Source organism: Dermochelys coriacea, chromosome 6, assembly GCF_009764565.3.
Source record: "Dermochelys coriacea isolate rDerCor1 chromosome 6, rDerCor1.pri.v4, whole genome shotgun sequence".
NCBI lineage: Eukaryota > Metazoa > Chordata > Testudines > Dermochelyidae > Dermochelys > Dermochelys coriacea.
Window position 1 is genome coordinate 23829527 of NC_050073.1, and position 12969 is coordinate 23842495.

The 12969-nt window shown below is 41.1% G+C and overlaps 1 protein-coding gene across 2 annotated transcripts; it reads right to left on the bottom strand.

Annotated features, from left to right (window-relative positions):
• Positions 1–1799: 1799 nt before the first annotated feature.
• LOC119857157 (serum amyloid A-5 protein-like) lies at positions 1800–10723 on the bottom strand. Of its 2 annotated transcripts, XM_043517594.1 has the most exons (4): positions 10647–10723; positions 10191–10309; positions 2764–2902; positions 1800–2019 (listed from the first exon to the last, which is right to left on the bottom strand). In XM_043517594.1, the coding sequence occupies exons 2-4, from the start codon at positions 10291–10293 to the stop codon at positions 1878–1880; spliced, it is 384 nt and encodes a 127-aa protein (XP_043373529.1). In that variant the 5' UTR covers positions 10294–10309; positions 10647–10723; the 3' UTR covers positions 1800–1877. The 2 variants fall into 2 exon arrangements, with proteins under 2 accessions (XP_043373529.1, XP_038261595.1); XM_038405667.2 differs by lacking the exon at positions 10647–10723 and having other exon boundaries at positions 10191–10630.
• Between the last annotated feature and the right edge of the window lie 2246 nt (positions 10724–12969).

Here is a 12969-nt window from a genome sequence, read left to right on the forward strand (position 1 = left end):
CCCCCTGCAGCCCTACCTCCCACAGCCAGACAGCGCCTCAGTTGCCCCACAGCACCCCCTGCAGCCATGCCTCCCACAGACAGACAGACAGCACCTCAGTCGCCCCACAGTGCCCCCTGCCTCCAACAAACTATAAGATTTGAGGCCTCTTGACTACGCACTTTTACCCTAAAAATTGAGGAAAGGCCTAAACAATTATTTGAGCAGAGTCATGCTAAGAACCCCCCCACTGCATACTGCAAATTTGTTTGATCTTTTGTTCAAGTTTGGGACCAGGGGTAATTACAGTGTTGTTGTAGCTGCGTTGCTCCACGAATATTAGAGACACAGGTGGGTGAGGTAATAATGTCTATTGTTAGACCAACTTCTGATGGGGAGAGAGACAAGCTTCCGATTTCCACACAGCTCTTCCTCAGGACTGTTAGGCTGACATGAAGATGGGATGGGTTACTACAAAAACTAATTTCCTCATACTAATTTCACCCTACTGTTACTTACACCTTCTTGTCAACTGTTTGAAATGGGCCACCCTCATGACATTGGCCTCATTACCACTACAAAAGTGATTTTTCCTCCCTTGGTATTCTACTGTTGAGAATAGCCCACCTCTACTTCAACTGAATTGTCCCATAAGCACTGACCCCTCACCCCCACACTTGGTAAGGCAACTCTCATGTTTGCATGAACTGTGTATATATCTGCCTCCTGTATTTTCCACTCCATGCATCTGATGAAGTGGGTTTTAGCCCACAAAAGTTTATGCCCAAATAAATGTGTTAGTCTCAAAGGTGCCAGAAGTACTCCTCATTGGTTTTGCTGACACAGACTAACACAGCTACCATTCTGAAACCTAAGATTCCTCTGTTTTTAAGTGAAGATGTTAGGGTTAAATGCATGACCAGAAACTTCTAATGAGTCTGAATTCTGCTGCCAGGTAACTATCCAAAGACTGGGAAGCACACAGCCAGAAAACACTGGTTTCATTTGGATTTGCTTTTGTGCTACTACTTTCCTTTTCTTTCTTTTCTACTTCAAATTGTGAGCATTGAGTCTTTTAACCCCTATAATGTCTCCTGGTTTTTATCAATCTACATTAACTAGTTTTGAACTTAGTTTTGCCACCCCTCTCTGATGCTGTTTTCACTCACTCCTGCTTTTCTGCAACAATGGGAAATTTCATCCAGTGATGTCTCTGATCCAGCCTTTCTAGCCTGACCTCAGACGGGACAGCTGTTCTACCCACCTGACAACAATAAATATATACTTTTAAAACATAAGCACCATTACTGCTTATTAAAGTGGACCCAGACTCCCAGCCCCATAGAAAATGTGTTTTCATCTTTTCATTTAACATGATAACTTTCCTCCTGACCTGCCCCAGAAATTTCTGTTTTTGCCATGATACCTAAATCTTTGTAAGGTGGTTTTTATGCCCACAACTCATTAGCCAGATAGGATGGTCTTATGATTAGAGGACTGGACTCCATTCTCAGCTCTGCTATAGACTCCCCTGTGATGTTAGGCAAGTCAATTAACATCTCTCAGATCCCTGTCTGTAAAATGGGGACATCACTAAAAAGGAGAATTTTCATAATGGATGACAATAGTCCAGTGGCCAGTGCCCTCTGCTTCACAGGAATATGCAACAAATCAAGTAAAGATCAATCATTAAATAATCTGGAAGAATCTTCCAAATCCCAGGCAGTTAAGGGTTGCCTTTAGCCCCAAATCATGAAGATTTGAATGTATATTGCTTTTTATCCTTTCTAATGTAGCTGAGGATGTTTGTTCATTCACCAGAAATTTAAGGTTTTATTTATTGTGGTTTTGCACAGCTGATAGAAAAATGGAACCATTGTAAAGTATTACAGGCTGCATTAGTATTTCGAGGGAAGGCCCTCTGGTCTGTAACGGTTTGGGTCTCCTCCACTTCTGCCCCATGCATTTGCCTCCTGGTCTTGACGTGTGTCTTCGGCTCCTCTGCCACTAACGTCACTCTGCCAACCTTCCCTAGCATCACTGGAAAGAGGAAACAAAGATTATCTTAGGCAGTTTATGATTAAATCTCAATAACTAAATTATTTACTTTTCACTTTTTCCCCAGTTTAATCCCTACTTTTCCATAAAGCTGAGGACACGTACAAATACCTCCCCAACAGAAGTAATTCCAATAAAATACATTAGCTCGCCTACCTTTTCACACACAAACACAGACACAAATCTTAGTTTGTGTGTGAATAGCATCGGTCATCCCAGAAGTGCATCAGATGTCCACCAGTTGTGAATTAAAAGCTTTCCCGTTACTTGCCTCCACTAAGTTCTATTCACTCCTCATAAGCTCCTTTGTATCGAAGTCATCATGTTCAACAGCAATATTTTAAAACAATCCTCATTAGAGGACTGTAAGTGAACCATTGATCGTAGTTTTCTTGGATGAAATACCCAGGGCAATATGTACCGATTCTAGATTAAAGTGAGGTCCTGCAATTATTTAAATTTTAAAAGCCCTGTGGTGAAAACATTGGCCTCCCTGCACATAATAATGAGTTCTGATATCTAAATATATCTAAATAGATCAGCTCAGAAATCACCTTTACAACTCAAGAATGGGCACGGTCTTCACACTTAGCCAGTTCAGAGTTAAATAAAAATGTCCTCACTTCAAACAGGACAAGAACTAGTTATGAATTATGTACTTCATAGTTATTTGATTGCATAGCTCTTTACTGACATTTAACTCATAATCCAAGTGGAATCCGTTACCTAATAACTTCTGCTGCCCATTTACCGCCAGGCCCTCTTTGGGCAGCATCATAATTCCCACGAGCATGGAAATATTTATCTGCATTTTTATAATTCGCCTCCCGCATGTCGCTGTATGCACGCCACATATCCTCAGCGCCTGGAGAAAAGAGAGAGGATTATAGAGACACTGAAAATTTAAAATAAAACTTTGAGGTTATTCCACCCACATTCCTCTGAAGTAGTCAAGCACCATTCCCATCACTTCACCACTGTGGCTTCCAAGTATAGTACTTCTAGAGAAGGCAGAAAAGCTACTATATACCGCTGAATACATACTGATTTTTTTGGTGCAGTGGAAGATCGGAGAAATCCAAAAAAGAAAGACTGTTTAGTTTCAAACCAAAACTGATTTGTTATGGTTTTTCTCATCAAAATGAAAAAGAAAATTGTTCAGGTTGATTTGAATAGACATTTCTGCAGCAAAATGTCAGAATAGCTCACTGTGAAAATTATTAGTTTTGAAGTTATTTTTTCCAGCCTAAAGTATTTGGCAAATTTGACCAAAATTTGCAGTGTCCCCCTGAAATGCATTTTTTGGTGAATTTAGCATTTGCCAAAAAAAAAATTGCCCAACTTTCTTTGGTACCCAGGACTCCCATTAGAGATACAGGGATTTGCAGCTATTTATGCTATTTTATTAACTGAAGCTTCCACCAGGTGACATCTTTGGAGGAGGAAATGAAAGGGAGTTCCCTTGAGAAGGATCTCATAAAAACAGGGAATCTCCACAAAATTCTGTTGCAATATCTGCCTTATGATATGCAAAAAAAAAGGCCGCCTTATGCAAAAGATATATAAGTGGGTGGAGCAGAACAAAGGGGGGCAGCCGTCAGGAGAAATCCACCTAGCTACCACCTTAGCCAGAACAAGGGCTGTACCAGGGAAAGGATTTTGCCCAGACTAGGAAGGCATCCAGTCTGTGAAAGAAACTTATTGAAACATCTCTGAGGGTGAGATTTTATCCATATTCAGTTTTATTTTATTTTGCTTGGTTCTTCACTTTGTTCTGTCTGTTACTACCTGGACCCACTTAAATCCTACTTTCTGTATTTAATAAAATCACTTTTTACTTATTAATTAACCCAGAGTATATATTAATACCTCGGGGGGGGGATAGCTGTGCATATCTCTCTTATCAGTGTTATAGAGGGAAAATAATTTATGAGTTTACACTGTAGAACATTTACACAGGATAAAACAGATTTATCTGGGGTTTGGCCGCCATTGGGAGCTGGGCATCTGAGTGTTAAAGACAGGAGCTCTTCTTAAGCTGCTTTCAGTTAAGTCTGCAGCTTTGGGGCATGTGGTTCAGACCCTGGGTCTGTGTTGGAGCAGACTACCGTGTCTGGCTCAACAAGACAGGGTGCTGGAGTCCCAAGCTGGCAGGGTAGGCAGGGGCAGAAGTAGTCTCGGCACATCAGTTGGCAGTTCCCAAGGGGGTTTTTGTGATCCAACCCATCACAGTGGCATAGTAGTGATTTTGATGTGATGGTAGTGATTTTAAGTGAGTTTTAAGTGTGGTGGCTGGAGAACAGACAAAGTGGTTACTGGTTTGTTATTTTCTTATTTCGGGTAAGGGAAATAGGGACAGAAAAGGAAGCAAAATAAGTAAGAGTGAAGATCAGAACAAGCTAGAACTACACAAGTTGCAAATTGCCCAGAAAGGCTGAACACTGAGCACTGGGAAAGTCTCTGTTAACTGAGAAGCCCCTAAGCTGAGTGCATCTCAGTTTCAGTGAACTGCAGATGGGTGTGGCCCAGCCTCTGTGTCTGTGCTGAAGCTGACTGTAGTGTCTAACTTAGCAAGACAGGAGTGGAGGGGTGCCTGTTCTGGCAGGAGGGGGTTCTCTGTGGTATCCCAGCTCATGGAGTGACAGTCTAAAGGAAAGACAAATGGAAATTGATGTGCAATTTGCCCGGGAAAAGCTTGCCCTGGGAAAAGAAAAGCTTGTCCACCAGCAAACCCTGGACTTAAAAGACAAAGCAAATTGAGACCCAGAAGCACAAACTGGCTGTAATGGAGTGGAAGAGGTGCATAGAGAAATGTATCCTGGAGCTGGAAGTAGGGATCCGGGTGACTGCTGCAGTGGGAACAAACCCTAAAGACTCTGTAGCTGGAAGCAAGCCCAACATAAGTGAAAGGGTGGGGGGTGCTTTTGCTGGCTAGTGAAAGGTCTGTCATAGCTGGTAGCTATGAGCCCACATCTGGATCAGGGTCTCTTTCCTTTTGGGGGACACAGGAGTGTCTGCCCCAGAGGGGAGCCCAAAAATGAATTTTAGGTAAAATGCCATGGTCAGTGTCCAAGTCTCTGGCAGTAAGTTCAGGAGGAGGGTGTGCCGTTGCACTGTATATGATTTTATAAAAATATGCTAATGAGTGTGAATATAATGTAACTGGAATATGCTTCGTACAAAAGCTCTCTTGTAAGGTATCATTACAAAGCTTATAAACTACTGAGTGTGGTCATCCTATTTGTATAAATGTATCACTCTTGTATCTGAAACTAGAAATATGAAATATAACTCTGAGGTCCGATTGTAATTAGCAAAGTGTGGGCCATTAATGGTGGTTTGGAATCTTAATGGCTCCCATTAACCAGGACAATTACCTGTAGACGGCTCTGTTTTACTTGCAAGTCTTCCTGTATACCTTTGGGCTGACAGGTGGATAATGAAGTCTTACAGCGACATGTGATCATGTCACCTGAACTGGAATCCATCTTGAACCTGGTGCTTTTCCATTGAGAAGGAGGGGTGGGAACCCAGAGGGACAAAGGATTCCCGCCTTATGCAAAAGATATACAAGTGGGTTGAACAGAACAAAGGGGATGGCCATCAGGAGTAATCTCCTAGCTACCATGTGAGCCGGAACAAGGGCTATACCAGAGGAAAGGATTGTGCCCAGACTCTGAAGGCGTCCAGTCTGTGAAAGAAACTTATTGAAACATGTCTGAGGGTGAGATTTTATATGTATTCAGTTTTATTACTGTACTAGACTTAGACTTGTGTGTTCTATTTTATTTTGCTTGGTAATTCACCTTGTTCTGTCTGTTACTACCCACTTAAATCCTGAACCCACTTAAATCCTGCTTTCTGTATTTAATAAAATCAATTTTGTACTTATTAACTCAGAGTATGTGTTAATACCGGGGGGGGGCAAACAGCTGTGCATATCTCTTCTGCAGGGGCAGAAGTAGTCTCGGCACATCAGTTGGCAATTCCCAAGGGGGTTTCTGTGATTCAACCTATCATAAACATATAGGTAAGGGTAGCATAAAATCCCTCCTTTACCTGTAAAGAGTTAAGAAGCTCAGATAACCTGACCAAAAGGCTCAATAAGGGGAGAAGATACTTTCAAATCTGTGGAGGGAAGGCTTTTGCTTTGTCTCTTTGTGTGTCTTCTCTCTGAGACAAAGAGAGAGACCAAGCAAGTAATCTAGCTCCTACTGAAGGATACATCTAACTTACAGAAATAGTAAGTAATAGCAAGGAAATGCGTTAGAGTATCTTTTGTTTTAGCTTATGAATTTTCCCTGTGCTAAGAGGGAGGTTTATCCCTGTTTTTTGTAACTTTAAAGTTTTGCCTAGAGGGGAATCCTCTGTGTTTTGAATCTTATTACCCTGTAAAATTACCTTCCATCCTGATTTTACAGAGGTGTTTCTTCTACTTTTATTTCTTTATAATAAAGTTCTGTTTATAAAGTATCTGATTGGTTTTTAGTGTCCTAAAAACCAAGGATCTTGTCTGTGCTCACCAGGTTTACCTATTTGGTTGGTAGATTATTCTCAAGCCTCCCCAGGAAATGGGGCGAAGCGGTTTGGGGGGATATTTTAGGGAAACCAGGAACACCAAATGGTTCTTTCCCTGAATCTTTGCCTAACTCACTTGGTGGTGGCAGCAGTATCCATCCAAGGACAAGGAAGGATTTGTATCTTGGGGAAGTTTTTAACCTAAGCTGGTAGAAATAAGCTTGGGGGGGTCTTTCATGCGGGTCCCCACATCTGTACCCTAGAGTTCAGAGTGGGGAGGGAACCTTGACACAACCCGTCACAATACCTTTGGGGAATTCTTTAGGGACAAAGAAACCCTCACATTTCTCTCAGTGCTCTTTTAAGACTCACCAGGACAATGGAGTAGAGCTATGATTTAGAATCATCAGCCTCCCAAATCTCCTTTAAGGCTTTGTCTACATACAGTTTGTGCATCAATGTAACTAAATTTATTTAGAAACCAATTTAGTTAAATCACTGCCACCCAAGTCCACTATAATTTAAAAAATAAAACAAAACAAAACAAAAAAAGCCCACTTCTTATGTCAAAAGGGAGAGATCATGGAGTAACAACCTAAAATAGAAACATGAGGATATTTGGATCTAAAATGGGCAATGGCAAATAGGAGAAAATAACTGGAATCAAAGACTATGCTGAGTTGTTTCTTGAGTCTAAATAAATCATAACATTAGAAGGCCTGGTGGTCCAGTATAATTTGATCCACAGCTCCAACCAGATAAAACCTATTATATCTCACATACCTCCCTGATTGAATAAAACATCTCTATTCAGGAAGGGTACTTAAGCACATGCTTAAGATTTCTTAAATCAGCTTGGCTTAATGGTGAACCAGCTTGGCTTAATGGTGAAATCCTAGCGGATCTTAAACATAAAAAAGAAGCTTACAAGAAGTGGAAGGTTGGACATATGACCAGGGAAGAGTATAAAAATATTGCTCGGGCATGTAGGAAAGATATCAGGAGGGCCAAATCGCACCTGGAGCTGCAGCTAGCAAGAGATGTCAAGAGTAACAAGAAGGGTTTCTTCAGGTATGTTGGCAACAAGAAGAAAGCCAAGGAAAGTGTGGGCCCCTTACTGAATGAGGGAGGCAAGCTAGTGACAGAGGATGTGGAAAAAGCTAATGTACTCAATGCTTTTTTTGCCTCTGTTTTCACTAACAAGGTCAGCTCCCAGACTGCTGTGCTGGGCATCACAAAATGGGGAAGAGATGGCCAGCCCTCTGTAGAGATAGAGGTGGTTAGGGACTATTTAGAAAAGCTGGACGTGCACAAGTCCATGGGGCCGGACGAATTGCATCCGAGAGTGCTGAAGGAATTGGCGGCTGTGATTGCAGAGCCCTTGGCCATTATCTTTGAAAACTCGTGGCGAACGGGGGAAGTCCCGGATGACTGGAAAAAGGCTAATGTAGTGCCCATCTTTAAAAAAGGGAAGAGGAGGATCCTGGGAATTACAGGCCAGTCAGCCTCACCTCAGTCCCTGGAAAAATCATGGAGCAGGTCCTCAAAGAATCAATCCTGAAGCACTTAGAGGAGAGGAAAGTGATCAGGAACAGTCAGCATGGATTCACCAAGGGAAGGTCATGCCTGACTAATCTAATCGCCTTTTATGATGAGATTACTGGTTCTGTGGATGAAGGGAAAGCAGTGGATGTATTGTTTCTTGACTTTAGCAAAGCTTTTGACACGGTCTCCCACAGCATTCTTGTCAGCAAGTTAAGGAAGTATGAGCCGGATGAATGCACTATAAGGTGGGTAGAAAGCTGGCTAGATTGTCGGGCTCAACGGATAGTGATCAATGGCTTCATGTCTAGTTGGCAGCCGGTGTCAAGTGGAGTGCCCCAGGGGTCGGTCCTGGGGCCCGTTTTGTTCAATATCTTCATAAATGATCTGGAGGATGGTGTGGATTGCACTCTCAGCAAATTTGCGGATGATACTAAACTGGGAGGAGTGGTAGATACGCTGGAGGGGAGGGATAGGATACAGAAGGACCTAGACAAATTGGAGGATTGGGCCAAAAGAAATCTAATGAGGTTCAATAAGGATAAGTGCAGGGTCCTGCACTTAGGATGGAAGAATCCAATGCACCGCTACAGACTAGGGACCGAATGGCTCGGCAGCAGTTCTGCGGAAAAGGACCTAGGGGTGACAGTGGACGAGAAGCTGGATATGAGTCAGCAGTGTGCCCTTGTTGCCAAGAAGGCCAATGGCATTTTGGGATGTATAAGTAGGGGCATAGCGAGCAGATCGAGGGACGTGATCGTTCCCCTCTATTCGACACTGGTGAGGCCTCATCTGGAGTACTGTGTCCAGTTTTGGGCCCCACACTACAAGAAGGATGTGGATAAATTGGAAAGAGTACAGCGAAGGGCAACAAAAATGATTAGGGGTCTAGAGCACATGACTTATGAGGAGAGGCTGAGGGAGCTGGGATTGTTTAGTCTGCAGAAGAGAAGAATGAGGGGGGATTTGATAGCTGCTTTCAACTACCTGAAAGGGGGTTTCAAAGAGGATGGCTCTAGACTGTTCTCAATGGTAGCAGATGACAGAACGAGGAGTAATGGTCTCAAGTTGCAATGGGGGAGGTTTAGATTGGATATTAGGAAAAACTTTTTCACTAAGAGGGTGGTGAAACACTGGAATGCGTTACCTAGGGAGGTGGTAGAATCTCCTTCCTTAGAGGTTTTTAAGGTCAGGCTTGACAAAGCCCTGGCTAGGATGATTTAACTGGGACTTGGTCCTGCTTTGAGCAGGGGGTTGGACTAGATGACCTTCTGGGGTCCCTTCCAACCCTGATATTCTATGATTCTATGATTCTATGAAATAAGGATGGATTTAAGCATGTGCTTAAGTGTTTTTCCTCAGTCAGGACCTAAGAATTCAGTTCTGCAAGGTGTTGAATGCGCTCAACTCACCAGCATGGGAATAAGGGAAGTTCAGCACCTTGCAGAAAATGTTCATTCCTGTAGTGCTAAATCAGGACCCAAGTTATCTGACCCCAGAAACATTTCTGGGAGGGGGAAGGAAAGCTTCTGAAAATATTCAACAAATGTTATATTTTCTTTACAAGGAATTGGCATACACCTCTCACAAAATGAAGAACTAACAAATAAAAGATACCCATTAGTTATCAATGCATTAGTATGCCTCCAGATTTTACTAGACCCACTGAGATCCACATCAGGAAAGTGCAGAAGTTAAAGTCAGAACATGATCAGCTGGGTGCACAGGTTGCAGTTAAACATCTTGCTAAATGTTAAGTGACTCTTGTCTGGTGAAAATATCTGTTTAGTTATGATCCATAATTTGTACTATCTATGGCCCATACCTGCCATCTGATTGGCTCTGGTTCTTCAGGCTTGTGCTAAGACTCCCAATGTGGGACCTAAAACTGCATCGTTTTAAGGGATCATAAAAAAAATTCTAATGTACCTTTTTGTGAAGAACTGAGTAAATTTTTTATTTATCCAAAATTGGTCTAGAGCTCCTTCTTCAGCTTGGCTTTGTGGGTTTTTATTCATTTATTAATTTTTTTAATATCTACAGCGTGCTGAGGACTGTTTTGATGAAGAACAAGCAGTTAGTAAAAATCATACCTCGATAAGCATCCCTTATGAATGATCCAGCATCAGTGAACCAGTTCTGGGCACTGACACATAGTACCAGGGACAACAACAACATGCAGTTGTAGAACTTCATAGTTCACTTCTTTAGGCTGTAATAGAAGGAGAATATATGTCAGAAAACTGGGCAATCTTTTAAAGACTCCAGACATAATGTAAATTCCTCTTATATCTGCTTTGGAACAGGTACATGGATCTTCAGGGTGACACACAATTCAGAAGAGTTCCCAAAGTGATGATTTCTACTCAGAAAAATGAAATGCTTTCTGCCATCACAGCACCAGGCTGGGACGTAAGTTGTAAAAATAGAAGTTTTCCTTTCTGCTTCAGTTTTTACATCATAAAAATCACCAGTTCTAAGATGACAATTGAATACAAAACAAGGTAAAATGGTACAAATATGAAGTTTCCATATGGAATGAAACTTACCGCTGCTGTATTGCAAAGCCCCTGAAAAATGGAGTCCTTTCTGATGGATTCTCACAAGAAAAATGGTACTATATTTATAGGAAGCCTTATCTCAAAGAACAAATTGGAAATAATTAACAGAAACCTGACTAAATTCAAATTGGGCAATTTTTTGCTTGTTGAAGGCAAACAAACATTGCTTCTGTTCATTCCCTTATTTCTTCTTAAGGCTTCCTGATTTCAGTTGGTCTAGGTCTATATTGTCTCTCCATAGATACAACGATCAATCAGTTCACCAGTGCCTAATATGATGAAATGTCCATCATTTACTGGAAGTTTCAGGCAGTCACTTTTTCTGACTTGCTTCTAATTTTTTTTAATTAGTGAAATGAGTAATATTATATATGAGATTTTTGTGCAGAAGTTTTAAGTAATCATCTTGCATGTACCATAGACACCAAATCAGTTTTATCCTTATCTATAATTGTAATTGTAATGAGTGGATCTCACAAGAGATGCCACAGATAGCTGGAGAAGCCTTTGCCATCAGCTTGTTGGGGCATGAACTGTCTTTTTGTACTGTTTGTACAGTGCCTAGCCAATGGGTCCTGATCCATGACTTTGGCTTCAAGAGGCTCTGGTAATAGAAATAAATAATAAAACTTAAATTACCAGAGCTGGTCAAAAATGGGATGTCATCTTTGTAGACATTTTCATTTTTTCCCTTTTAAATTTAGATGGAAACTTGTCAAAATATTGAACTTTGAATAACATCAACTAGCATTTATTACCACCGTTATGACCTCAAAAGGGAGAGGTTAATTTGTCTGTATAGCAGTTAACTTATTGGGTAACTTTCTTGGCAAGATCTAAGCCATAAGCTAGATGCGGTTATTTGAAGAGTTACACAAATATCTTTTAATTCAAAATATTACCAGTGGATTGGAATCTTCAGCTCTATCAGGAATTCAGGTTACTTTGTAAAGTGTTTTCATTTGTGATAAATAACTATCTAAATTTTACTTGAATGACATAAATACAGTTCACATTCACAGATTAGTGCATGGGCGATAATATGTAAAACTCCTATTGATTCTAGCTGGAAAAATGCAGGTAAATATCTGCTAGTTCAGCTCAGACTTTGTCCTCTAAAGTTTGTAAACTAAACAGCAGATCTTGTAAATGGTCAGTGTCGTTCTTATGGGAATGTAATCTGTATAAAGTTATCATGATTGGGAAGGTTTTGTGAAACAGTGCTAAATCAGTCCCGCTCACTAGCCCAACAGAATTCTATGACTTGTAAACACAACAGACTGTAGCTCTATTGTCCCTGCTCAATGCCCTGTTGACCAATCTGGCTTTGAGTTTTCTGGACGCTCTTGGAAGTGTCTATGTTCAACTGTAACAGCCTTGACAGCTGAGGGTTTAAGTTCTCTTGAGCGTTAAGAATCTCACTTATCTTTAAACACGGATTGGGCTGATTTTTTTGGCCCTTTTTAACAGCTTTCCTAAGGAAGAGTGTGCTGCTGTGGCTAACTTTGCCATGCAGTATGCCAGGCAACTGCCTTGGGACCTGCACAGTTAGAAGTGCAAGTAGTATGAAGCAGAGTGCTGGGAATTTACAATATCATGCAGACAGCCCTTTAACATTCCTCAATGTTAAAATCTTCATCTATTCCAAGTATAAAGTTGTCCATTCAGTAATGTGCATAGTTCAGTGAAATTCAGAGTTGTTCTTACAGAATATGATTTTTTTTCTTTTAAAAGCTTAAATGCCATAACTCTCTAAAGTTCTTAAATCTACACAGGCAAAAATAAGATTTCACAGCTGTTTGCATTACAGTGTATATAATCACATAGTTAAAAACACTCTCAAGGAATGCAATTATTTCTACAATCTCGTAAGAGGAACGGAGAGTGATGTAGGGCCCTGGCCTTATTAACTGTACATCTTGTGTATAAACTATTTTCACAAACTGCATGTGTGACTTGCGGATTGTACATAGTGATATATGTGTCATACAGGTGTCTAAGGCCATCAGAAAAAAATAGCATAATATATAGCGTTATCTAAAGTTTGACCAAGTATTTGAGGGTGGTATAGTGATGCATACATGCACGTAAGCAGTGTTAAGGCTGCACATTCAATTTTAATGTTGGCATTTCCTGACTTCAGCATGTTTCAATGTAGAGTCTTTATTGCTCTTACTGAAGTTTTTAAAATGGTGTTTGTGCAGGGAACACATCCGACACTAACATCACATGCACCAGCCGCAGGCTGCATGAAGTTGGAATAGAGCCCTCTGCATGTGACTCTTACCTATGCCATGTGGAAGTGTGTGTG

Excerpts from the sequence above, each read along its gene's own strand:
- LOC119857157 (XM_043517594.1), bottom strand. The coding sequence starts at position 10,293 with ATGAAGTTCTACAACTGCATGTTGTTGTTGTCCCTGGTACTATGTGTC. Across the intron at positions 2,903-10,190 it reads CATAAGGGATGCTTATCGAG|GCGCTGAGGATATGTGGCGT; the intron begins GTATGATTTTTA and ends TCTTTTCTCCAG. Across the intron at positions 2,020-2,763 it reads TGGGCAGCAGAAGTTATTAG|TGATGCTAGGGAAGGTTGGC; the intron begins GTAACGGATTCC and ends TCCTCTTTCCAG.